This window comes from Drosophila albomicans, chromosome 2R, assembly GCF_009650485.2.
Source record: "Drosophila albomicans strain 15112-1751.03 chromosome 2R, ASM965048v2, whole genome shotgun sequence".
Lineage (NCBI taxonomy): Eukaryota > Metazoa > Arthropoda > Insecta > Diptera > Drosophilidae > Drosophila > Drosophila albomicans.
Genome location: NC_047631.2, coordinates 22,779,611 through 22,805,515, shown reverse-complemented (window position 1 = coordinate 22,805,515; position 25,905 = coordinate 22,779,611). Strand labels below are relative to the sequence as shown.

At 39.2% G+C, this 25,905-nt stretch overlaps 1 protein-coding gene and 1 long non-coding RNA gene across 5 annotated transcripts in view; one reads left to right on the top strand and one right to left on the bottom strand.

Annotated features, from left to right (window-relative positions):
- LOC117573860 (uncharacterized) overlaps positions 1–25,905 on the bottom strand; it is a 105,094-nt gene that overhangs the window by 42,320 nt on the left and 36,869 nt on the right. The window lies entirely within an intron of this gene.
- LOC117573859 (uncharacterized) overlaps positions 1–25,905 on the top strand; it is an 81,522-nt gene that overhangs the window by 36,698 nt on the left and 18,919 nt on the right. For both annotated transcript variants that reach the window (XM_052006752.1, XM_034257332.2), the window contains exons 3-10: positions 6,134–6,257; positions 6,328–6,451; positions 6,575–6,659; positions 7,239–7,349; positions 13,800–14,000; positions 18,599–18,750; positions 18,822–18,966; positions 22,406–22,536. In XM_052006752.1, the coding sequence (XP_051862712.1) occupies positions 6,134–6,257; positions 6,328–6,451; positions 6,575–6,659; positions 7,239–7,349; positions 13,800–14,000; positions 18,599–18,750; positions 18,822–18,966; positions 22,406–22,536 (1,073 nt within the window). The remainder of the gene's footprint in view (positions 1–6,133; positions 6,258–6,327; positions 6,452–6,574; positions 6,660–7,238; positions 7,350–13,799; positions 14,001–18,598; positions 18,751–18,821; positions 18,967–22,405; positions 22,537–25,905) is intronic.

Genomic DNA, 25,905 nt, shown 5'->3' with positions numbered 1-25,905 from the left:
TTTTTTAATATTAAATTTATATACCTTTGGCACGTAGAGTATTCAAAATATTCACAGAGTGAAAAGAGAAATTTCATGGCCTTGGATGTGGCAACAGCAGCGGCAGCATTAACTGTTATTGTCGCGCGTGGGCGTGAGAGTATGGGCCAAGGGAAGGGGGAGTGGGGCGTTGGCATGGGTGTGGTCCGGCCAAATATGCGCAAAGTGTAAGCCGTTTAGCGCTCTTTGATGGCCTGACAGTAGCATTCGAAAATTTATAGCATGCTTTTAGGTTGCATGGCATGGGGGCAGTATCGCACAATTGGGCAATTTCCAAAGGCAGCAGCCAAACAAATGACAGTTTAAAGTGCGTGACATGTCCGCACACACACACACACACATGCACTCCACACATACACACATACATGCATGAGAGTCTCCTGTTGCTAGACGCCCAGGCTGCAGGCAAAGCACTTTGGGTGCATGTTTAATAGCATTTGTTGCTAATCAATGAATAATTAATGGGCCAAGGTTTTGCAGCCTACTGGCACTAAACTAGCAATACACCCGACAACAACTGGGCAAGCATAAACACACACACACACACTCTTGAGTGCTGCTTATGCGTGAGATGTGTACAATCATGTTTGAAACTATTTGCCAGCACTTTAGGCTTGCAACTGTTGTTGCAGTTTTTGTTGCTGTTTTACTACTACTTTGTAGCTATTGCATTGCCTAATGTTGTTCGTGTTACTGTTCGGCGTCGGCTTACACATTCCCACCGCATGTTTCTGCTAATACCCTCATGTGCTCTCAGCTTGTTCTTGTTCTTGTTGTTGCTGTGTCGCATTTAATATGCAATTTTTAATAGCGCAATTATAATTTGCATGTTGTAATAGTTTTTTTTTTTGTTGTTCTTTCCCCTCGTTCTATGTTACGGCATTGCACAGCACTCATTTATATATATTTTTTTTTTGGTTAGGGGCTCACAAGTACTGGGAATTTTGAAATGTGCACAAGGACTTCAAGGGGTTGGCTGAGAAGTTTTCGACTTCCTTTAATTTACTTTAGATTTAATTACATTTAAATAAATTAAATTCACTTTTTAATCACTGAGAGAATCTTTCAAATATTTCCACTATATTAAAGTCATTATTTTAAAACCAGAAATAACATTCTGATGATTCTCATATAGTGCCAACTTGACACATATTTCCATGGTGTTTATTTTGCCTCCCCCTTCGCCCAACGTACTCGTAAAGTTCAAACAGCTCAATCAAAAGTGCTTTGTGGTGGTGGCTCATTTTCCTTAATATTTTATGAGCTATTTAAAAAATATTTCAAACAACTCTCTGGCACTGCACGCTTCAATGGCGCGGCTTGACAACAACGCCCCATAAAAATTTACACAATATTTCATTTGAATAATGTAAATTGTATCGATCCACTTTAGGGGCCGTCGTCACTCTCGAGTCGTAAACTATTCAGTCGATTGAGTGAGTGACTATTTAAATATGGAGGGCCAAGCAAAGTGGCCCGAATTTACCCCGCGCACACATTTAATTTGGCAGAAAGTTAAACATATTGTAGCGTTAGCCAAATGTGTCACTTGTGATAGGCATAACAATTTTCCAGCAATTAATCTTGATAAGGGGCTTTTCAGCAGTCGCAATAAACACGGCAATAATCATAACTAACACAAAGTCAACACAAAATGCCAGGCGAACTGCAAAAACACATATAAATTGAGACGCAAGTCTCGAAAAAGGAATTCGCAAAGAACTTTTAGACAATAGGCGATATCAGCATGTGCTTGCGCAATGCCAACACTCACACATACACACGCATAGTAGGGAAAACTCACACATGTTAGGCATTTAACCGTTAGATAAATGTTGACGAGGTCAATGGGCGTAAAGCGGAAGTTATGGCCGGGAACAAGTCGCCCAGCGACACGTACAAATAAAGTAGATGCCAGCGGCAACTTTGGCCCATTAGCAGTTCTGTGTGTGTGTGTGGGAAGCAACATTGTCAAAGGGGGCAGGACGCAGGACTATATGGACGAAATGGTTTTGGTTCTGGTCTACACGGGCATTACGTGCCCAGCCAATAATCTCTGTCAACATCAATTTGGTGGGGGTCGGAGTCGGAGTCGGGGCCTGAGCCGGAGCCTCAAACTGAAACTAATTAAATGGTGTCCCATAAATTGCACATTAAAGCAAATTTATTGCATGCCCAAATCGAAATTATTGCCAAAGTCGCGAGACGTTTAATAAACTTCGGCCACCGAAACTTGGTAGCAAACGTGTCGCGATCGTAGCATACTTTACAGCGCATCGAAATTGTGATTTATATCGCGCTGGCTTATCAGACTGAACTTTCAGTCGAAATTAAGAATTTAAGCAAACTTTCTATGACACCACAAATGTTGGCTAGTTGGCAGCTTTTGAGCTTCATTTGGCTGATTTACCTTTTTATTTCAGTTTATTTTTGTTGTTGTCGCTTTTTTCTCTAATTCTCTGATTGGACAATTGTTGTTGGTGTTGCTGGTGCTGTTGGAAGTTTCCTTCACGTCATTGGGCATTAGCACAGCTTTTGTTAACTCAACAACAATTTGTGCTAACGATGTCCGTGAGCTATGAAAAAATTGCCATTAAACATGGCACGTGGCTGCAGCGATCCGTAACTGTGTGTGTAGAGTGTATGTGTGTGTGGTTATAGACCGGCGACCCTTGGGATCCACGTGTCGTTGCAAAAAGTTTTCGCAATTGATTTTTCATTCACAGCTGAATCAATTCATAGTTTCCACTCATATTGATATTTAAAACTTGTGGCATATATATTTTTAGATTATTTGGTTATTCAGCTTTGCTTTGCCAAAGTTTCGGGCTACTTGTTAAAACTTCTAATAACAAAGTTTTGACATTATCATCGCTGGCTGACTATTCTTTGCAGCTTTCGGCAATTGTCTCCTTTAAAAGAATTTACCAGAAATGTATTCGAGATGTCTAATACATAATCAAGCTGAAACTATTTCTTGACAGCCAATAAGCTTAATCAAGAGACAGCTTTAAAGCATTTCATTTGACGCAGCAACATCTTGTGACGCATACGCCTAGTTATCCGATATTAGTTGCTCGTTTTGCTCCGTCGTTGGCAAGCAGATTCACTCAGTCTGATGCATGCCAATGTGGTTTTCATTTTGCCATGTGGTTATAGCAACACAAAGTTGTAGCTTACCGAGCAACTCCCATTGAGCATAGACATGGCTGCATCGCTTTTTTTCCTGTTACCCACCGTTGTTGCTTGCAAATCCCATTTGAGGCTCATTCCCCTATCTCAATTTTTTTTTTGCCTTGCTCTTCTGTCTGTGCAGCCACTGCAGCTGCTCTAAAAACATTGTCACGTGGTTTTTGTATTTAGTTGCAGCGAGGACTGCCAAGGACGACACAAGCGCGGCGGGTGGGGAGAAGGTGGGTGAAGTGTGAGGATGCCATGGCCAGATTGCCACACCTGAATGCCAGTCGCTGCTCTTGCGTTTGCACAGGCGAGAGAGCTTTTTCTTTTGACTGCAGTCACTGGCAATCTCCTCCGCATTCACCTCGCTTGCTCGCTGTGTGATGCCATTGCAATAAATTCCAAGCAACGTTTCGTGTAGCATTGTCAAGCAGCAGCCATTGTGCTACAACTTTATTTTGTCTGTGCTTCTATGCATGTGTGTGCGATAGTTTGTGCCGTCGTTGTTGTTGTTGTTAGTGGTGGTGTACCGTTGAAGCGGGTGGTGTTGGCGTTGCTGCTGCTGCTTTTGTTGTTGAGGAAATTGAAATAAATGTGTGTGTAAATGCGTCAAAATGAAGTTCTGAAAATGTTTTTGCCAGTGACAAGTGTCAATTAGAAAATGTTCAATTACATTAAAGCAGACAGTAACAATGGTTGGCAAATATAATGGCAACAAGAACAGCAACAACACCAACAACAACGGTCACAGCAAGTGGTTCTTTATGTAAGGAGCAACAGCATTTCCATTGTTAATGCTGGCAATGGCCATTGTATTTGGCTCAGCATGAAGATAACCCAAAGAACTGTGCAATGCAAAGAAAGAGACGCAATCTGGAGATAAATGTAATTAGTGGCACACTGAGTTTGTTACAACATAGAGAGAGAAAATATTAAGAGTTTTGCTACACGACAGTTAACAGTAGAATACAGTGTTCAATGTGGAAGAACATAAATTGAGCTCTTAATAAATAATTATCAACTGCAGTCGAAGAAAACCAAATCAAAATGCGATGCAATTAAATACTTTCTACAATTTAAGATGCAATTTAATTTAAATGTATAGGAGAGTTAAATATTTAACTTCAGTTTCCCAGATTCAATAATAATCTACACATTTTCGATATAAGTAATCCCATTAATACTTCATTTAACAACATTACGGTGTGGAAACTCCTCGAATTTCATGTCCAACTGCTCTAATCAGTCAGACACCTTAAGTCGTTTGAGTAAAAGTCTCGACTGCATAACATGATGTATGTATGTAAGTGTACGAATGTTTGTGCTGTATAGCTACACTTAATAAACTGTCTGGTAATTAAATAAATTATTAATTAACCGAATTTAGCTGTCTGTGCTGCCTAGTCATGCAATTAAGCAAATGATAAATCTATCATTACGAGTCTGTGCAGAGCATGAAGCAGGAGCAGGAGCAGGAGAAGGGGAGCAAAATGTAATTGCTGTGTGCGGTCACTGGGCCACAAGTTTGTTTGTTGTTGTTGTTGCTGTTGTTGTTACTGCTGCGTGTCAAGTGTGTATGTCCAACTGCGTTTAACATGGCGTATGCGCAATAATTCAGTAAGTGCAGAGGGGGCTCCCCCCTTTCACACGCGCAATTTTGAGCTGAGCTTGCCCTCAACTGCCTGGCATTTATAATCTGCTCATTATTTGTATTTAAATAAGCCGCCCTTCCCTCGCTACCCCTCTTCCCGGCACTCTTCACCTTCTCGCAGCAAACCAAACAATTTCATCTAATGCACATCTGTTGTATATTTTTGTTGTTTTTGGCCGTTGTTATTGCCTGGTTGCTTGGTTGGCTAACAACAAATTGAAGGGAAATGATTCCATTTCATGCTAGATTAAACATGTGTCCACATAATTTATCGATTATTTATCATGTGGTCGCCCGTTTGTTTGTGGACAAAGTGACGCAGTGCCTTCCGGCTCCAAAGCGAGTGCTGGTCGGTGCCCTCTCCGAGTGTGTGTGTCTGTGAGTGTGTGTGTGTGTTGGTAATGGGGGTGTGCGTAGGCCTGCCTTTGCGAAGGACATTGCGCACACAAGTGCAAAATTAGAAACAAAAGCCTAGCCCAAGGCGCTTGCTGGCAGTTTGCTTCTCGTGCTATTCCCCAACCGTAGCGTAGTTCGCAATTCGCAGTTGTTGTTATCGTTGTTGTTGTAGTTCTTACCACTGCTGTGGTTGTTGGCTCGTCTCTGTGTGTATTTTTTTTTTGTTTTTTGTTTTTGTTGCTTTCATTCCACGTTATACGCATTGCATTTTTACCGCATACACAAATACACACACTCACACATACGTTTGTGTGGATAGAGTGAAAAACATGAAAATGGCTGCCATTTTGTAATCCGCATGCGGCTGGGTAATCACCTCATCCAGCTTCCCTCACGTGCGGCGGCTTTGGCCGGGTTTTTGCGGCACATTGGCGCATTATGTGGCCGCCTCTATGGCTGTTGTGATTTTGCTTCCTCTTTTTTTTTTTATTTCGATTTTTTTGTTGTTACTGTTTTGTTTTTGCTAGCTTGTTGTTGTTGCTGTTGGTCAGTCGATCGATATTTTAAAGCTTTGCCAAATGATGTGGCTGCATTAAGCGCATGAAACTATTTTAGCGACAACACCACAATTGCCAGATTTGTCTACTTTAGGCGCATTATGTTGGTATACTTAAAGCCTTATTGTGCTACCAACTAGTTTGCCACAATGAGCGACAAAAGTATCGAATGAAAGTTCGTCGATTTGCTATTAAAATTGACAACATTTTGGCTGGCTTAGTTCAATGGTCGTATAATTATATTTACAACATTTCCGCTCTCCATAGCAACATCTATTTATGTATCTGTATCTGTGCCTTTTGTCTTTTGCAGATGGGGAAATCTTGCGCGTGCTTGTCAATAATTCAGCACAAATCAAATGCGATGTGGGCTCCAGTTTGCCCGATGACAAAGTGCTGCTGGTCGTTTGGTACAAGAACAATTTGCCCATTTATAGGTGAGTATCACAGGAGACGGCAGCAGCAGCTCCAATCTGAAGCATACCTCATGCATTTATCTTTTGACAGCTATGACACACGTGGCGCCCACGCGGGCACACCCTCGCATTGGCGTGACGAAGAGGTCCTCGAGGACAGAGCCGTCTTTCGCACGCACAAGGAGCCGGCGGAATTGATTATAAATCCGGTTAAGGTAAGCCAACCGCTCTTAATAGTCAAGAAGGCCATCTCTAAAGTCAAAGCAAAAGTGTCAACAATACAACAAATTTTATAATTGAAAATTTTTATCTGCTTGTGTGTGTATTTCACAAAACAGGAAAAGGATGCGGGCAACTTTCGCTGTCGCGTGGATTTCAAGTTGTCTCAGACCAGAAACAGCAATGTCAATCTGGAAGTTGTTGGTGCGTATAACGAATTGATTTATGCCAAGGGACAGTAATTTAATAGAGGGGATAACGAATATAAGAAAGAACAAGAAGTGTGTCACTATAAATACGGAATAACTTTACTTATAACGCACCATGTTTTTTTTTATAAAATTAATTGTTAATTTAATTTAAAATATCTGTTTATAAATTATTAACTAATTAAATTAAAATTCCAGCGTCCATAATGTATCAGATCCATTACAGTGTGATTATTTTAAATGCCAAGCTTAAAGCAAATATATGTATAATAAATTATCATTTTTTGTGCATTGCATGTTAAAAATTAGCTAAAATGATTTTTTGGTTGGCCGCAAAGCGCTCACAATTGAATATGCAAATATATGCAGTGCAAATATATGTAGCTTATAATGTTGCTAAGTGCATTCTGTTTGAAGTTGTCCAAATGCACAAATTGTTTGTGATTTGCGGCCGTTGTTCATTTGGAATTGTTAAGCGGGGGCTTTAGGCTGCAGTTTAATTGATTGGCCTAATGGAAATCACATAACTAATTGAGCCGTTATTTGTTTCTTATCTATTTTTTGTGTTTTATAGTGCCCCCGCAGCAACCGAATATTTACAATGATCGTCGCATGCGCATCGATTCTCGAGCAGGTCCTTACGAGGAAGGCGGCAGTCTGGAAGTCACCTGTGTCGTCTTTGGCGGTAAGTAATCACAAGCAAACAAATTAAACTTTTCTTTGGGGTTTTTGGTTTTATGAAATGCAATCAGCAATTAAAGTTTATAAGCATCGTTAAAACATAAATTTCGTGCACGAAACTTATCGAAAATTAAAATCGCGCTGAGAAATGGGAAAAAACAATAGACGGTGCAGAGTGGTAAGGACGGAGAGGTTTTGTGGCCAACAAAACAATGAATGGGTCGCGGGGCATAAACAACAAATAATAAATAAGGTAAATAACGTTCAATTGTAAGGAGCGACAACAAAAGTCGACGAACAAAAAAGCCAATTGAAAGCGAATGGCAACGCCAAACGGCAAATAGCAAAGAGAACGCCAAAGTCAATTTCTCAAATATACAACGCACACAAAAGGATTAAAACTCATGGTAATGGTGTGGGAGTGGAAGTGGGAGAGAATGTGAAAAACAGAGAAAACTCGGAATGGGGTGACAAAGGAAATGCAAAGAAATAAAGAAAGTGGCGGCCTTTAAGCATAGCCAAACAATTGTTAAGCAAATAGAAGGGCCAGGCGATAGGCGGCAGTCAACAGGCATTTGGCAGCACTGAAACATGCTCGACAAGCTGACAACAGTTACAGTCAATACACACACGTGTATGCAATTGTGTATGGCTGTATGGGTATGTGTGTGTGCCATATAACACTTAAGTCAATTGTTGATAATGAAAGCCCGAAAAAAAAGGAGAACCAGAGACTACTGAGTGGAAGAAAACTCAGCAATGGGCATTGTGTGTGAGTGTGAGCCTTCTGTTTCAAGCCGGGCGCAAACAACAATAGCTTACACTCAGTGTAAGTATGTCACACTCACTAACAGCAGAAGCAGCAGCAGTAACAACAACAACAACATGAAGAACAAACAACTGTAAGAATAACAAGTAGAGCAATCGCGTGCTTTATCGCTGCGGACTGTGAACTACTGTGGAACTGAGTGGGGAAACTCTAGGGAAAAACGGAAGCGAAACCACTTTGAATGGTTTGACATGTCAACGTTGACATAAAATAAATCACCAGCAAGAAGAAAACTGCACTCGAAACTGCCAACCGGGCAGTTGCCTCTTGTTGTTGACTGGGCGGGTTAACGGGTTGTGACTTGCCCTTTTTTGCTTTTTTTTTTTTTTGTTGCTGTTTGTTGTGTTTTTGCCGTCTTTTGCGTTCTTACCACAACATAGTTCAACACACAAAAAATTGGGCTCCCAATTAAACGGGGCCAAGAAAACGTTACTAAATGTACGACCAACCAAATAAAACTACAAATGCGACCACAGTTGTTGACAGCATGAAAGGCAAATATGGTGGCAAATGGGATTAGGGGGAGAACAGTACTTAAAACTTTGCCTTAGATTGCTGGTAAGTGGTCACTCAAGTCTGTTGACAGCTGAGAGCTCAAGCGATTAGACTCATAGGGCATATTTAATCGTTCAGCAAAAGGAATATAATTATTATTAATGGCCAGCAATTTAAAGTTGTGGATAGTTATTTGATTTTCTTCTGCCGACATTTTTAAATAAGTCATTTTAATAAATTGAAAGCAACTCACACGCTATTGGCATTGACGTCTAAGTGGTAAAGATATCTTCTGACATCAGCTCAATTGAACAACTGCCAAACGAAGCGAATATATTGCAAAATCCAGCTAATATCATGAGCTACTTAACCTCGTGTCAACTAGCTTGAAATATGGAATTATACTGTTGCGAAATAATGTGTCAATTGGTAAATCTGTGCCATTAAATGGTGAACAGAAGCCGGAAATAAATTACATGCAAATGCTGGCAATAAGGCTGAGCTGAGCCGAGCAGGCTAGGTCAAAAAAGACAGCAAGAGAAGAGGCGATAGGCGAAACGAAAGAAAGTTAAGACCGACACTCAACATGCAATGTCCATTATAAAAATTGAGAAGTGAGCCAAGAAGTTGGATACACTTAACGAAATGCAATCAACAGAAGTAAGTCAAAAGTGGAGTAGATGATGGATATGGCAATGAATGCGCCTAGACCAAGGACCAAATTCACCAACTCAAACTCGAAGTACTCATTTCGGTTTGGTTGCCTTAAGGTGCTTAAGGGTGTGCGAAATCGACAAAGGGGCACTAAATTTTATTGCAGTTAGTCAAAGAGCACAAAGGGGAGCGGTAAGCGGACGAGTCTGGCAACAGTTGCAAATGAGCGTGACACGCCAACGCCAAATGTTTGAATGTGGAGAAATAAAGTTATAAAGCCAGCCAGCCGCACACAGCCAGTGAGGGTAGTAAAAAATTACCCCTCATCCCACCTCCTTGCGGCATCATACGGAATAATAAAGCGGGTGGCCCCAGCATTGTTGCTGGCTGAATGGTAACGTGGTAACAGGGTAACTCTTGGCCAAAAAGCACTGACTTGGCTAGCTACTAATGCATAATATTTCGCGTTCCCTACTTTTTGGCACGTCATGAATTTTACACGCGGCGGCTTTAGACTAAAACGCTGCCACATACATATTCTAAGCCATTTCCCCTCTCCAGCCCCTCTCATTGCATCATGGCCACCCTTAATACAAATGAAAAGTGTGTGTCTGTGTGTGTGTGTGTGGCAAACGGAAGTGCAGGCGTTTTCCGCTTTTGCCAAAGTGCGCGGCTGACATAGTAAAAATATTCTTTTTTGTTGTAGTTGCTGTTGTTGTTGCTGTTGTTATTGAGCCACATTCCCTCTCAAACCCTCAAATCCCGCGCATTTCCACTTTTTTTGCCCTGTTGTGGCCAGGTTGTTGGCTACAAAATTGTGTGCATTTTTATTAAAAAAAATTTTTCTTTTCCACATTTTGAGCACGGAAATGTAACAACACGGGGAGAGCGAAGGCAAGAAATTGTTTACCACAAAGCAAAGCCAAACTAAAAAGAAACATAGGAAACTTTGCTGGAAAGTGCATGCCGCAAATTTTGCAGCTGCTCTCTTTTTAGTTGCCTTGCATAACTTGCAACTCATTTTGCACTTATTGCGTCGACCTTTGCAAGCCACATATTTTAATAGACAAATTTATGGTCGTTTATTGATTGCATTATATCAAAGGGAAATTTAGTTGTTGTCAATTTGCAAGTTATAGAGAGAAACTATAGAGAGACTTTAAAATTGCTTAAATAATGAGTGTTTAATATTCAAGAGAATCCAAATTTATGTCTCATTTAAAGTAGTTTCCAGGTATTATTTGTTTCTTGGCTATTTTTAGTATATCCCACTCATAATGCGATTACCGACAAAGCTGCTAATGAGAAAGGCTTTTGTGTGTTGTCTTATTACCTTTGTCGAGTAGTCTTGGAAATCAATAGCCCGTAATCCTTAATTAAAGAAAAGGCATCATCATTAGAGTTTCGTATCACATTTCATGCATAAGAAGCGGGGGTTCATTTGCGCTTTTGTTGTAAACTTTCAGTTGTCTTGCAGATGCCCCTCTTATTGTTGTAACCAAATGCGGTAACTTGCTTACGGCGCGCGCTACGATGCTCCCTAGCCTAAATAAATGACAGCAATGGCAATTCAAAAAGAGATTGAAAGCAAGTTGGTTCCTGTTTTTGTTTTGCTCGCAACTGCTTTAAAGCATAAGAGCGCAGGCAGCTAGCAGAAGTAGTCTTTAAATTTATTTTACAACTTCCTCAATGACCGTTTGGTTGGGCACGAAAAGCCAAATGCCAAACGCCAGAATAGAGCGAGAACGGCTGCTGAAAGTGTAGAAAAGGCAAGAACATAAAAAATATTTATGTGGCAGTGCATTTTTGTAACCATCAGCAGCAGTCGACGTTGTCGTTGTTGTTATCTTATATAGTATACTACATAAGTATAGTGTTTTTTTGTTTGCCTGCACTTTGTGCTTTCTGTTTCTGTTCTCTGCTTTCCGCAAGGCTGTTGTCCCCGTGCATGTATCATCCACATTCATGCACCCGCGCACGCAAACAGTTGCAGCTGCAACTCCAGCAGCAGCAGTAGCAGCAGAAGTAGCAGATGCAAAGATATGCAAAACTAAACAAGCAAATATTTCAGCATTGCATAACTAAAGCAAGTCCAACATTACTACATACATATGTGTGTGCGTGTGCGTGTGTGAGCAAATGGTACAATAAGCAAAAGAGAGAAAGGAATTCAACCAGCCGAAGTGTGTAAAAGTGCATAAGTGAGTGGAGAGTGAAGCGTGCGCTCAAAAGTATGCAACGGCGGCTTTAAGTTTGCATTTGGCATAAAGTGAGTCGAAAAGTAACTGAGCTGAAAGGGAACTAGCACGCATTTTGAATGCCGCTGCTCATTAGGACTGCAAACAGGGGCAGGAAGAGAGCGGTGGGTGGTGGGCGGTGACAAAGCAATGCTAAAATGTCGCTGCTGGCACAAAAACCCGTTTTAGCCAGCACTAAAACTGTAGCTGCACTTAAAACAGAGAAATTGAAGCAATATGTGCCAAGTACTTCACACGACTCGACTACAAAATACTCTGTTTGGGCAATTTAAAAGAACAATTTCGTTTCGAAAGACTTCCAATGAGAGGGAATGCTTCGGTTTAATGTGGCTTTTACAGAGTATTCAAAAAGTACACGCAAAAGTTCTAATACAATGCAAGTCATCTGCTGGCACACATCACATCACATTAGATTGCATACGTATACCGTACACTTATATGTGCTTGTCGTACATAGTGTTAAGTGTAAATGTGTGTCAGTATTTGTATGTTGGCACCTTGTGTTGACATTAGAAAAGCTGAGGACAGCTGGCAGGGCTTTAAAGTGAAAGCAAAAGTTGAGCTGAACGATAAACACAGCAAATGGCCGCCATAAAAGACAATGGCAAATGGGTTGAGGTTGTGGCAGGGGAGAGAGAGAGCTCGTACCATTTGAGCTGTGGCAACTTGCAACAAACGTCTGGACGTTAATTAAATTTCTTGAAATGGTTGCGTGGAGGCCAACTGCGTTGAGTGTGGTCGCAGCGAACGCAAATTAACTAAATTTATGTGCAAATTGCACGCACATTGCCTCGACTCTGTCTATGGGTGTGTGTGTGTGTGTGTGGCACGTGGCCAACTTGCAACAATCACTTCAATTGCTTTAAGCTGTGCGCACGGCAGTTGGACTAAAAAATTGCATTGCCAAATCAAATTTGGGCTGTACTCAATTTTTCTTTGACCTCTTCTCTCACTCTCTCTGTATTTTTCTATCGGACTATCTCGCTTAGCTTTCTCTGTTTTGCTGGTTCTGTTTTTCAGGCTGTCAGGCTAATAAATCACAGGCGACCATTAAGCCGCATGCTACATATGCGCTAATCTACTCACACACACACACACTCACACACTTAGAGAAGCATGCATAAAAATGCTGCGACCCCAAAAAATACACATGCAGAGAGAAAGATTGAGAGTGAGGGGAAAAAATTGCTGTTTGTTTGAGTGTGTGAAATATTTTCATAAACAACATAAAACTCAACCAAATGGCAGTTATTAATCAAAGTAATGTGCGTTTACTATATTTCTATGTGTGCGAGTGTGTCGCATTTTTCATAGGTATCAAGTGCAGTTGCCGTCTGTTAGCTTTGCTGAATTTCCAGGTGGATTTAATGGCACTTGGCAATAACATAGAACACAGAACAGACTTCAGTTGGCCATTGAAATGCAAAAAATAACAAGAAATCTGCTTAAATAAATAACAAATAATGATATCGAAATGGCTAAGAACACTACACACACGAATTACACGGGAAAGTCAAAGAAAGGAAAGATCCGACACCTTTTTGTGACTTAAAGGCATCAGAAGAGTGCCAAATAATTGGTTAACTTTTCCGTGGACAATGGCCAGACATATGTATGCCTCAATTCATAATAATGATAGCATTGCTAATTATAGAGCTATTACAACACAAGTGCCCACAGTGGTTTCACAACCACGAAAAATACTCAACTAGGCCATATATTTTTCTGTTTTTTTTTTTTGTACAGTGTATCTGGTCATGGACATGGCATGGCCTACCCGCAGCTATTAAATTAATGTGCGCTCATATACGCACACAAAAGCTAATTTCAGTGCTTGATTAAGTTGAAGTCGTTAAGAGCGACCAAGTGCCACACGCTGCGTATGAGTAATGTGTGTTGATTTAAGTGCCACGCCAACGACAAGAGCTACAACGAGCTACTGCCTTTGAGTTAACTAGCGTACGAAAAGTAAGACTAAATTAGCGATTCTTTCGCTCTCTCAACAGCTTTTTGTTTCCAAGCACTTCAAAGTATACAAGCCAGATTAATAACCTAAATCAAATTCAAGACTATGTAGCTCAGAGCGCAAAAATTTCCGATTTAAACAAAACGTAGAATTACTTACATATGTGTTATATCCTACTATAAATTTAATTCAAATGACAATTACAGGCAATTTTAAAGCCATTTCAAATGTTTATTTCTTCCTTTTGTGCAGGCTCGCCGCCACCAACTGTCACCTGGCTGATGAATGGACAACTTCAGAACAGCGTTGTCGATTACACATACGACGGCACCATCAACAGCAAATTGGTCGTGCGCAACTTGTCACGCATCCACCAGCATGCGGTCTATACCTGCCAAGCCAGCAATTTCCACAAGAAATATGTGGCCACCAATATCACAATCGAGCTCTATCGTAAGTATCCAACATACCATACGCTAAAAGCATAACTAAGTAAACTGTCTTTAAACTAGACGGAAAAGTGAACACAAATTTAAAGTTGAGTGTGTATAGAGAAAAACAAGAACTATTCAACGAAATATGGTGCGAAAAACGATTTGGGAAACAGTTTATTTATTTATTTGGTTTCATTTCTATTTTTTTGCTGGCGCTATTTCCATACTGACCCCACTCACAAGTTGCTTTTAAGCGTTGCGATAAAACTTTTAACAAATAGCTGCACAGATAAAAACCCATGCACAACAACAACAACCTTAACAAACAAACAACAACAACAACAAATTAGCAAACAGCATAAAAAAATGCATATATATAATAGATAATAAAATGGCTTATGCAAATATTACAAAATGCAGCATAAAACCTAAAATAAAACAAAAACACGAGTCGCTTTCACAATTCGAAGATGCAATACTCTGACACATTACATAAATATTTATGTATAAGCGATTTTCTATTTGAACTGAAGATATTGAACTATAAATAAATAGAATATTTTTGCTAACACATTTCATGTGTGACATCCATTTCGAAAAGGGTATTAATACAATAACAGATGGAGTTTTCAAAATTTCCCATTGCAAACAAACATTTTGTGCTGTTGTCCGATGTCCATGTCCTGGCTGGCTACAGATGCTTTTACAGTCGATGCGCCTTTTGGACATATTTTTGGGAGCGCGGCAAAAACAAAACATTCGTCGTTGTTGCCGCCGCCGCATTTAAGGTCGAATGCATTTGCATTCAAGTGAATCGCCAAACGGATTTATTATTTTGTGAACAGTTTTTTTAATTGCCCTTTGCACGCGCGACACTGAACTCGACTGCATGGCGAATTTTAAAATTGAATTAAATTGCAGCCAATCTGTGAGTGTGTTCATGAGAGTGCAAGCGGTTTGCAGGATTGATCCTGTAAGCCTTATTAGTATTTACTCGCTTTGATGCTTTAATGCTCAGCACTATGCAAAATGCTGCTGCTGATGTGATATTTGCTATTACGCCATTTGCAAACAGCTTTCGTTTTTCCGTACCCGATTAAGTTTTCCAAACAATTTCAATTGCAGATATGCGATGACAAACAAGACTGACACAATTTTATGTTCATCATAAAGTTTTTCATTTGGAATGTGAATGTAGTTCACTAAAAGTTTACACTTAAAGCAGTAGTAATGTTTTATGATTTATCTTCAATCTAAATCCTATTATGCCATGCTGAAGTGTCCTTGTTGGTAGTTGAAATGTTGTTGTCAAGTTTCATGGGAAACATTATTTAATCATTAAGTTGGGTAACCGCCAGCAAATGGTGTTTCTATAGTCACACGATGGCATTTTCGAATGGTCTTCTATTAATAATAATTTCATGCAAAGTGCCGCAATTTCGCGAAATAAATAAGTAAACTTTTCTCTAAAAACAATTCCCAAACTCTGGCTGGAGAGATCCTGTTGCACTGTTGTCTGCTGCCATCCATTGCCAAATATTATGCCCAAGGCGTTGCGCTAACAGCCAAAGATTGGCCATAGAATTTTATGGCACTTTGGCGCGTCTCTCAGTGCCTCCCAAACAAAAAAAAAAAAAAAAGAAGCGAGCAGAAAAAGCAATTGCTGTCAATTTTTACTTAGGCTCTGGCCTAATAAAAGTAAAAATGTTTTGCGACAACAGATGGTGATGCGCATATTTGATATTATTGCCCCACACGCTCACGTGTATATGTGTGTGTGTGTGTGAGAGTGTGATTGTGTACGTGCCACAAGTATAGGAATGTCGCACTTAGGCAACATAAAATTTAACACGTCAATAATAAAGGCGCTGAAATTATTGGGTAAGCGAGACTGAGAGTGTGGGTCAAAGCCAACATCAGAATGTCATTGACTGTTGCAAAGAGTGTTAATTAATATGGCAGACAGTGTTCTATACTCGTACACATAACACATAGCAAAGAGAGAGCCACATGGTATTCCTAGTTAGTTTTATATGCTGTGGCATGGCACCACTTGACCTTGGCACGAGCCCCAAAAGAAGAGCGACTAAGGTGACTGCGGCGAAAGAAGAAGGCAGCAACTCGACTCTCGACTCCTCTGGCCATTGCGTGGTTGCTGCTATCGCTTGGTTGCTGTGCGTGTCGTGTGGCAAGCAAAAAGTTTTGAATAATAAGTATGACCTTAATTAGGTAATTTTATGGCCACTAACAATTAGATTACTAATGTCACGATTCTCACACGAAGATCAAGGGTAACCTCATTATCGCATAATTTAAGTAGTTTTGCTCAATTTGTTGTTGTCGTTTCTTCGATTAGCTGTCAAATAGTAAAGAAGCTTTTAAAAAATTAAATTCAGAATTAGGTTTTTTTTTTTTTAAATATTTACTTAATTATTTAACGGGTTTGTTTGAATTTATAATTTTGTGTTACTGTCTCTTTTATTGCATAATGTATTGCGTTTAATTAAACATTTAAATGATTTTGAAATGCAAATGGGCATAATTAATTTAATTACAATCAAGTATAGCTGGAAAACCATGAACCCACTAAACCCATTCTTACGCACCTCCGAGTGTTATTCCAATAAAAAACAATGAAACGAATGAGGGAAATGCACACACATACATCATATTACTATATATATATATACACACAGATGTGTGATTTAAATAAATAAAATGTTGTAGGTTATTATTATACATTTATTTTTTTTTTTCGTATTTATTTTTTCTCGCTTTTTCCCACATATTATACCATTTTGGCTTAACTGAAATGTCATGCCTTTAAATTAATGCACGAAATGCGCGGCGAACCGCAGTAAATGCAACAATAACGATTGCAAAAATTGTAGCTGCAACAATGCGTATTACGGGAATTCAGAAAGTGTACGCCGAAAAAATGTCAATTATATACTCTTGCAATATATTAAATTGAAATAGATTTAGTGTATTTAGTGAGAAAATTATAGGATTTTTAAGTTATTCTGAAGTATAGGAATTAAAAGAATTTAAAGAATTTGGAATATTATTCAAAGACCGAAAATATAAATAAGTTATTATACCCTTTGGAAGAGTATGTGAAAAGTTCAGAGCATGATTTCACAACAACATTTCAATATGTCCTCGAAATGATATTTATTTAAATTACGAATTGCAATTTGAAACTCGCTATTTATAATTTAAATTGCATTTACTATATTATCGAACATAAAACAACACAATAGCTGGGATAACATAAAAACATTAAGTTGAAAAAAATAAATGATTTTGTTTCTAGGTAATATTATGGCAACAATGTGTAAACGCGATAATGAACCTGGCCACATTACGTGACCGTGTTTATATTTGTATTATAAACGATTTTGGCAAAAAAAAATGAACACATTCACACAGGGAATTGAATTTATATGTGATTGTGTCTGTGTCTGTCTCTGTATATGACGATTTGATTGGGTGTGGTTGCTTTTTAATTTGACATGTAAACAATTTGCGACCGCAATAAATATTAACAAGATTTTAAATTATGCAGCAAATCAAATACTTATTGTTGTAAATACATATTTATATATATGTCGAATGTATAAATGCTTATTATAATTTCAACAAATTCATATCAAATAGTACTGGTATTTCATTGTTTTGATTGCACAAACATAATGATAAATAAAATAAACGAGTTTGCCAAATTGACAGAAAGGCAATTATTTATTGTTATTTCTTTCTGCTTTCTATTTCATTTTGTTTGCCACAATTCTAATGAAGCTTTAAATTCACAAATGATTTATGCTTTAATTGCATAAAACTGAAATCAACATTGCGAATGTGCTTGCACCTTGCAAAGTTCCCATCATTATCGGAGACCTGTGTTTTATTGCTTCATTACGCATTTGGCCTTGGCTAAGCCTTATATTGATTTAATATTGCCTTTCAAAATTTGTGTTGAATACTATTATTATAAGCCTCTTTGCCTAACAATTGTAAAGCAATTCGACCTCAGTATGTATCGTGTATGTCAGACTGAAGTACACGACAACACCTCAGTCTGTATATCAATTTCCAAACAAACAATGTAAATTACAAATAGAACAACAATCAAATCCTAAAATTGTATCTTATTCCTTATCATTCTCTAATTAATTTAATAAATCATCTAATTGAATATATGTTTCTTGAATATTTTCTTTTTGCTTTAATGCAAGAATATCTCGCGTATTGTTATTCTTGCTGCATTCATGGCAATTGTTTTTCTTTTTTGCCTTTGGTCGTTATTATTGTTGCTGTTGTTGTTGTTGTTACTGTTGAACAAGTGTACATGTGGTCAACGAGCCTTGCAATCGTAATTCGCTGCAATTAATTTTAATTGCATTGCCTGTCCATTTTTATTGCGTTTTCGATTTTCACACACAATTTGAATAAATAAACAAAATGCAGCGCTAACGATAAAACGAGCACGAGCATAAACATATATGCATAAAAGAAACGTAAACTGCATTTAAGCATATAAATTAACTATAAATATTAATGCACACACACAAATAACATCTATATACATATATATACGTATATATTTATTTGCAGTGCGACCGCTTCTGGTGGAAATCAGTTTCAACAATCAGCCAATGTCGGCCGACCGTAAATACGAGATTGAATGCCAGGCAATTGGATCGAGGCCACCGGCTAAGATTACCTGGTGGATGGGTAACCTGGAGATGCACGGCCACAGCCAGAAGGTAAGTTACACTCGAGTTGACCTAAATACAAAGCAGAACAGACCACTCAGCAGCAGACGTACATTTTGCAGGTCTCTGAGGATGGCAATGTGAGCACATCGGTGCTGTCGATTACCCCAACCAGAGAGGATCATGGCAAGGCGTTATCCTGTCGAGCGACCAACGAGCTGGTGCGCAATGGCATCCGTGAGACGGCCATGAAACTGAATGTGTTCTGTAAGTAAATTCTATTATCTATCCGAAATAAATATTTCAGAGACATTCAAAAAGTATTTTCTGGGACACATCAAATTGATTTGAATGATTGAATGATTAAATGAGTTTTTATCCCGTATATCGATTACAGCTATTTCAATATTGATGTAATCAAATAGCTCTTTTTTGCGTCCCAGTTTTTCTATTGATTTAATGCACTTACACGTACAATATTTTCGAATGTTGACTGCGAGAGTTAACTCTTGACCTGCTTTTATTGCAGATATTATTCAATTCGAATTCAAACAAATGGGATAACCTGGCCCAAAAACTGTGCATAAAGTCAATAAAGCTTATGTGACCTCCCCCCTTACTCCGATACTATCATTCGTTCTGTCAAATAATTACACGCATGTTGAACACGCGCTTTGTTTTATGGTTGTCAGTGGCACATAAACTAACTCTGTCAGAGAGAAAGAGACAGAGGCATCATGAGGGTGAGAGTGGAAAACAATCCAAGGGAATGACATAAACTGTGCCAAGCGCTTATCACCCATGTTCCTGAAATCGATACTGATTTGCATATAAATTTCGTAGACATGAAGCGATTTCCTCTTCATATGCGAGTTGACTCGCGTTTTCGGGAGCTCGCGACTTTCAGCGCGAATGTCAAACGTTTGTTTTATGAGCCAAGTCCCAGAAATGTGAACCCAAAGTTTCTTAATAACATTTCGCTGGCGAAATATTAAAAAGACAACTTGCGCCTACAAACGACTCGCTAAATACACTATCTATATAGTGGCAGCTCTTAAGACTTTGACCCTAGGCAAACACAAGTACTCAAGCACTCACACACACATTAAGGCAGGCACACATGTGAATCTCATTTATGTTTCAATAGTCTCAAAAAATCTGGCTTCGTTGTCGTTGGCGTTGTCGTTGTCGCTGTCGTTGGGCAAACAGTTGCCACGTCTATTATCTAAGAGAGTTTTTGGCGCATCGTTTTCCCGGTGCCGTCGTCGTTGCCTGGGAAACTTTTACTCCTTTCGTTGGAAAAACAGAAGCTGTCTGCACGAGAAAACACAAGGGTTGGGGGCATCTTGACGCAGACTCTCAATTTAACGCGCGTCGCTCGCTGATATAAAAAATTAGATAACAATTTCAATTTCCATGCTCATTTACATGTTTATAGCGTGCTTAAAATATTTTGGCTCCCCCTCGGATGGCTGGTTGACTGGCAGACTTCCTGCTGCTGCTGCTGCTTGCTTGTGATTTCATCTGGAGCATGCAAAATTTTGTGTCTTCTTTAAGGGCTTTCATTGTTTGACATTTTTTGTTTTTTTTTGGGGGGGTAAATTGAAAACTTGACTGCAGTTCGCTGCAAATGAGCAGCCAATAATTGTCTCATTACTTTGCAATTTAAAAAGATTGTCATAAAATGAAGTTATCTTAAATTTCACGAGATTTCCCCCCTGCCCAATCGTCGCAACTACCTTGACCCAGAAAATCGTAAAACTCAGAGACAAAAAGAGAGAGAATGAGAGAGACAGACAGAGAGGATAAGATTTCATTTTCCGCACAATCAACTTGTATTAACATTAAAAATTAAATGAAAAGGAAACCGCTAAAAATTAAAGTCATATCCGCAATAAAAATAATGACACAGCAGTACTCAAACGAAAATGGATAAGAATTATGGACAAAGGTCAAAATGGCAAAAAGCTTAGCTCAGTATTATGCTCAACTTTTGATTAAGCTGCTTTCGACATCTGATGATATTACGATAAATGCGAAACGTCATTCAAGAGGAGGGCTAAAAATATTGTTTTAAAATTAAGACTTTTTGGTGAAAAAGTAAACGCAACACTAAGTTCACTCATAGATTCCAACTATTTCAGTTATTTTAAGCCTGTCAAAGTACATTATCCTTACCGCAGAGTTTTTAGTTGCATTTTATCTACATTATTTTGAAAACTATTTTGCTGTGCACGTCTGCCATTTGCAATTAATTTAACTCTAAGCCAATTTTTCTCAGTTTCTCTTGGCTTGGCCTGGGCAGAAATACTTTTTCAGTTAATGTAATTTATATGGCCAACTTAGAGGCAGCCAGCTACTGCTACTGGTAGTAGTTGCTTGTGGAATCAATTTAAGGGCTGCTAACGAGCAGTTGTTAAACTTTTTGCAACAGACAATGACAGGCCTCACATACGAAGCCAAAGTAAAAGGAGCTCAAGCAATAGTGAGAGAGTGGAGAGTGAAGATGGTTGGGTAGAAAACTACAGTGCAACATCTCTCTGAAGCTGCAACAAAATGTGGCAGTGGCATTCAAAAGTCGTTACGTTAAGCTGCAACTACGAGTTTTCGGGGGTTTTTGGCCCAGCTTTCTTTCTGAGCAGCAGCAGCAGCAGCAGCAGCAGCAATCGGACTACGACAGACTTTGTGCCATAAAATGCATTAGCCAAGCAAAGTTGACCAGTTTTGGCCACGCTGACCAGCTTGGCCAGTGACAGTTATTACCACTTAAGCCCAACTAACCGCAACAGTGTGGCAGCCAGCTACTTTCCAGTTGCTAGTTTTGGCCAGAGGCAACAGCAGCGGCAGCAGCAGGGGCAAGACAGAACTGTGCTATACGTTGTCATTCATTGCCGAAATATATAGGCGTTCTAACGAACTGAAGCTTAAAGTCAACGTTAATGAACTTGTTGAGCAACTTAAGGGATGGGGGCTGCGCCAAAAGGGAAAAGCGTCTTTAAATTATGCAAAGAGCTTGGGCTCGCCTTGGCTTTCAGTTGCCATTCGTTGCGTGGCGTGGCGCGTCTTTGGCTCAATTCAACAACTTTCTGTCATTCGCTGGGCTTAGGCAAGCGATTTTCATTTTCATTAACAAGTCTTTGCGAGGAGGCGAAATCGGCTTAAAGCAAACTTGTTTATAAAACGTGGCAAAAGAAAACAGTAAGCACATCCCAAGACCAAACTACAGAGCAAAGCAATAGCAAAGACAACGACAACGGCAACGGCAACAGCAACTTGCCAACAACAAGAAGAAGGCTGGAAAATAATAACAAACCCATTTCCAAGAAAGGTGCTCCCAAAGAATAGACACTCGACACTCGATAGTCGACAGCAGGACAGTGGAAAAGAGCAAGAGCAAGAGTAAAAGTAAGAGCAAGAGTACGAAGCGACACTAATCACAGATAAGCGCAGATTAACCCCATTTCTTTTTTGGTTCTCTGTTCTACTTTTGTGCGTTGTTTTTTCTGGGCGAAACTTTTGCTAGGAACAAAAACAAGTAAACAACAAATTGCAGTTGATAGGCTGGGCCAAGTCCAAGACCACACACAGCACATAAGAAAACAACGCTCTTACACACACACACACACACAGAGAAACACATCCCTAAAATGCAAATACAGTAGTAGTTACAGTTATTCACTAACTTGTATTGTTATCTTTGTTGCAGTTATACCCACCTTACAACTGGACTTGGGCTCAAATCTAAATCCCGAGGATATCGAGGAAGGCGATGATGTTTATTTCGAGTGTAAAGTGCATGCAAATCCTGCTGCTTATAAAGTTGTCTGGAAGCATAATGTAAGTAACAACAAAACACTTTTGAAATGCAAGATTTATCAGGATTTATTGGGCGAATACACAAAGCGAACAGGAGTCGGAGTGAGAGAGCAAGCATGCGCGAGAGGAAGATAGATAGAGTATGGAAACTATTTCTAAGGCATAGCTTATTGAAATTCCTTTCAAAAGTTTATTTCATAACTTATACTTAGTGTGGAATACAAGAACAACTTATTGCTTTTAAGCCTTTGATTCCATGTATTCAGAAACGAAATGAAATGAAGTTTATATATTCTAAACACATTGACCTTCAGATGTACTCTAATTTTTTCGGGGGGAGCGAGCTGAAGACAACCAGTTATGTATACGGATACGGCTGTTGTACTTCCGGCAATTCCCCAGGCATTGGCGTGCCTCTTTGCAGACGTGTGTTGGACTGAAACAAAGGGCCAGCAGAGAAATGCTACTAAATTATGATGAAACTGAAATTAAGTGGTAATTTTTACTGAATTATTGGCCAATTATTTTAAGGCAATTGACTCAAGTGGCCATAAGAAGAGAGCCTTTCGGAGCACTCCAAGGAGCCGCAAAGAGTATAAGTTTGCGTGGCAAATCATTTGTTTATTAGTTTTACAAGTAGCACAAAAACTTTGGCAGACTTGCATAAACAAAACCAAAAGATAACAACAACACCAGCAACACCAACAAGGACGATAGCAAGCAAATAAATGTTATTCAATGCACAAGGGGGCAAGAAGTGAATCAAGTGTATGAATAATATGAATGCTAATTGAATTCATTAGACGAGGCAGAAACAACGTCAATAGAACTAAGTACATGCGCAAACAATAAGCTAAACAACAACAGCAACGAGTAGCAACAACAACAACAAAAACAATGTTCTCGGCTACGACAAAACATAACTTTGGCAAATGATTATAATAAATAAACAACAACATAGAACTTGAAGACGGCCAAAAAGTTTTTAGGCCATAAGCTGCGCACAAAAGTAGGCAACACAAAAGTACAAAGAACAGAAGTTTCTTCTCAAGTGAGCGAGCGAGAGAGATAGAAACTCGTACAGATTGACTTGAATAAGTAAGCAATATTTTCTAAAGAGAGAAACGAACTCTAAGTACAAATCAATAAAATCGGTTTTTCGAAAACCACAAAAAGTGCTTTGAATAAGTGTGTGCAAAAAGTTAATCAATGGCGATTGAAATGCGAGATGTCAAGCCGAAAATTCAATGTTAAATGCAAATGAACTGCAAATAGACAACACTCAAAACGAAACGGAACTCAATAAGTGTTCACACAAACATACAAACACTCACACACACACTCACTCACAGATGGATACAATTGTGCAAATTCAGCTCATGTCCATGCTGACGGGCTAACAAGAAAACTACACAGTTAGTTAGTCTGCAGCAATTGTCGGCGCTCATTTGCCTTCCTCAACGGCATAACAATAAAAGTTGAGTGAGAAGCAACAGCGAGCAACAAAACCAGAAAAAAAGGAAATGAAATGGAAACGAGCCAAACACACATGTACAAGAGTAAAAGAGAACACAACATAGAGAGTGAAAAAGAGAAAACGATAGTGTGACATGTCGTGAATGGCTCACATGGCGTATGCGTAATGAGTTCAAGGCTAAATGGCAAATTGCGTTTGTTTTGCGAAAGCAAAAACCATTTCTCAAGGCACACACAAAGACGTGGGCCACTAAAGACAAATGCAAAGCCAAGTCAACTGTAGTGTGTGGGCTTTCATTACAAGTCAATTGTTAATTGGCAACAACAACAACAACAACAGCAGCAACAGCGACAATATCAGCAAATAGAAACCGCAACAGCAGCACCAACAAAAACACTTTGCATGTTTTGCAAGTCGAAATGCAATTAAAAGTCAAATTGAATTAAATAAACTTTTGTTTGTAAGCATCTTTTATCAGCTAACTGCACACATGCTCAATTATAAACTAGATTAATTGTGCATTGTGTACAATGTGCTTGTATTCAATGCAATTCGTTTAATTGGGACAGCAAAGCGTTGAACCGCATCTTATTTTATGCAACGCAATCTGTAAAATTGTTGCGGCTGCTTCTTTAAGCTACAAACTACGTATGTGTATATTATAAATTGATGAGTGAACTAACAATAGTAGGGACAACTGGCTGATGTCTTTTGCCTTTGTCAGTTATTATTCAATTATGCATGCTAACAATTAACGACGAGCAGCCAAATTAAATTAACAATTAGTTTTATTAAACTTGCAGACAGACACACACACGTACACGTATACAGTTGCAAAGTTTTCCATGTGCGTGCGTGTGTGGGAAACTTTTGCATGCTCATTAAGAAGCTGGCATCAACTTTGATGAAAGACGTTGCCAGAGCGACGACCAGCAACCGCAGCAAGAGGGTAAAAAGTAAACCGACTCTGAATGTTGCTGGCAGCAAAAGTTCTTTGGCACACACACACACGGCATAAACATATGTGTATGTGTGTGTGCTAATGGAAGAGCTGAAATAGCAAATATAAACGGAAAATGGAAAATTTGATTAGAAAAGCAGCGGCAACACTTCTATTCACACTGACAACATTCAATTTTAAAACTTCAGCAACTATTTGCACTCTGCGCAATTTTGCGCATAAATCCAGTTAAACTTGAAATAAAGCCCCAACAAAAATACAAAAAAAACATAAGACAGACACAAAAAGAGAAAAGCAACAGCAACGCAATCAGGCAAGCTATTAAATAAATGGTCAACACTAATTGGGTATTTATAGTTAGGGGCCACAGCATTGAAGTGGAGGGCAAATAAACATGTCAAGGCGCTTCAGACAGACAAACAAAATGACAGCACATAAAATGCGCCATTAGCATTGAGAGCAGGACGACTGGCTGCCAAAGGCGGCCAAAGGGTTCAAAACCTGCCACTGATGAGGTGCTGCTGCTGCGGAAACCCCACTGCGGAAAAGCTGCAGCGGATGTGCCTTTAACTATTGAAATAATCCTCAACCGAGCGAGAGCTCAGCTGAGGCGAAACCATTCTTTTCCATCCGTTTTTTCTTCATTTTTTTTTTTTTTTTGGTTTTTATCTTTTATTTATTTACTTTTACTTTTACTTTATTTATTTTTTGTGACAACCTTGAACTTTATTTACTTTTTGTGTGCCTGGCGACATTTTTATTTGTTTTATGACAACAACAACAACGACAACAACTACGATGGCAATGGCAACGGCAACGCGAGGGCTGAGCAAAACGCCCCGGGTCGCTGAGCTCAGCAAATGGCAGGCAACATTTTGGGGCTATTTAAGTAAAACCTACGGGAATTGAAGCTGCTAAATGGGGCGACGTAGAAGCGAAAGGCAAGGCTGCA